At 46.6% G+C, this 1,020-nt stretch overlaps 1 protein-coding gene across 6 annotated transcripts in view; it reads right to left on the reverse strand.

Moving 5' to 3' along the window:
* Nucleotides 1-130: 130 nt before the first annotated feature.
* The window catches only part of NTRK3 (neurotrophic receptor tyrosine kinase 3), a 469,571-nt gene continuing 468,681 nt past the window's right edge, over nucleotides 131-1,020 (reverse strand). For 3 of the 6 annotated variants that reach the window (XM_023725924.1, XM_023725923.1, XM_023725927.1), the window contains one exon: nucleotides 156-499. In XM_023725924.1, coding sequence (XP_023581692.1) covers nucleotides 314-499 — 186 coding nt within the window. In that variant the 3' untranslated portion in view covers nucleotides 156-313. Of the gene's footprint in view, nucleotides 500-1,020 lie in introns of all 6 variants that reach the window. The other 3 variants (XM_023725926.1, XM_023725925.1, XM_023725922.1) reach the window with 2 other exon arrangements.

A 1,020-nucleotide genomic window follows, 5' to 3' on the forward strand; every position in this document is an offset into this window, starting at 1 on the left:
TTTCTGTATCAGCAGCTTCTCTCTGTCTTAGTGAAGAAAGTATCTCTCTGTAGATATAGATAGATAGATAGTTAGATATATAAATATATATATATATATATATATATATATGCCAAACTGCCTTACAGGTGTTTTTTTTTTCTTTCTTTTTTTTCTTTTTCAGTGTTGTATGTGTAGCAGGCACTTGAGTTTATATGAAGATGTTCACTTCAGTCAAGGAAGGAAGAAAGGAGTTGTGAGGTGGCAAAGGGAGATGTGAGGCAGGGAGAGAAGAGGCAACAGAGGAAGAACTCTTGACAACCACTGGCCACCACTAGCCAAGGATGTCCAGGTAGATTGGGGTGGCCTTCCCCAAAGCATGGAGGATTTTGTAGATCTCCTTGATGTTCAGCCGCTGCTGTGGTTCCCTCTGCCAGCACCCCAGCATGACATCGTAGACTTCCTTGGGACAGACTCGGGGCCGCTCCAAAACACGACCTTGAGTAATGCACTCAATGACCTGAAAAACAGCAGGAGTGGAAAAGGAAGTTAGATCCAAAGCCCAGCCTTGGCCCTGTGGCTCAAACTTAGCAAAAGACAACAACTTCATTGATGAGCTTCACTGCAGAGCCGGGGTGCCCACAAACACCGGTCAGGAGACACCACTGAATTTCTTATCTGTCTTGTGCCTGGGTTTCGAGAGTAATGATCAGGACTGGCTAGTCCAGCCCAATGCCACCCTTTACACTCCATCCCTTGAGCCAGGCCCTCACTGACTTCCCCTCTATCTGACTCCCAACACAGACTCTTCCTTTAACTTCTCTTCTTCTCTAGTTCTGAGCCTCATCTGACTGCTTCAGCTGCATTCTGTTTCCATTTGGTAGTGGGGATTGGCTTCTGAGTTGTTCCTCTTTGTCTTATGAGCCTGTCTGACTTTCAAAGGAAGGAGCTCTGCACCATTGGGTCCCTCCATGCCTATCTCCCCTTGGCTCCCACCTCTTGGCAAGTTCCCCTCTGTTACAGCCTCTTTGCACATTGACA

Source organism: Trichechus manatus, unplaced genomic scaffold, assembly GCF_000243295.1.
Source record: "Trichechus manatus latirostris isolate Lorelei unplaced genomic scaffold, TriManLat1.0 scaffold00009, whole genome shotgun sequence".
Taxonomy (NCBI): domain Eukaryota; kingdom Metazoa; phylum Chordata; class Mammalia; order Sirenia; family Trichechidae; genus Trichechus; species Trichechus manatus.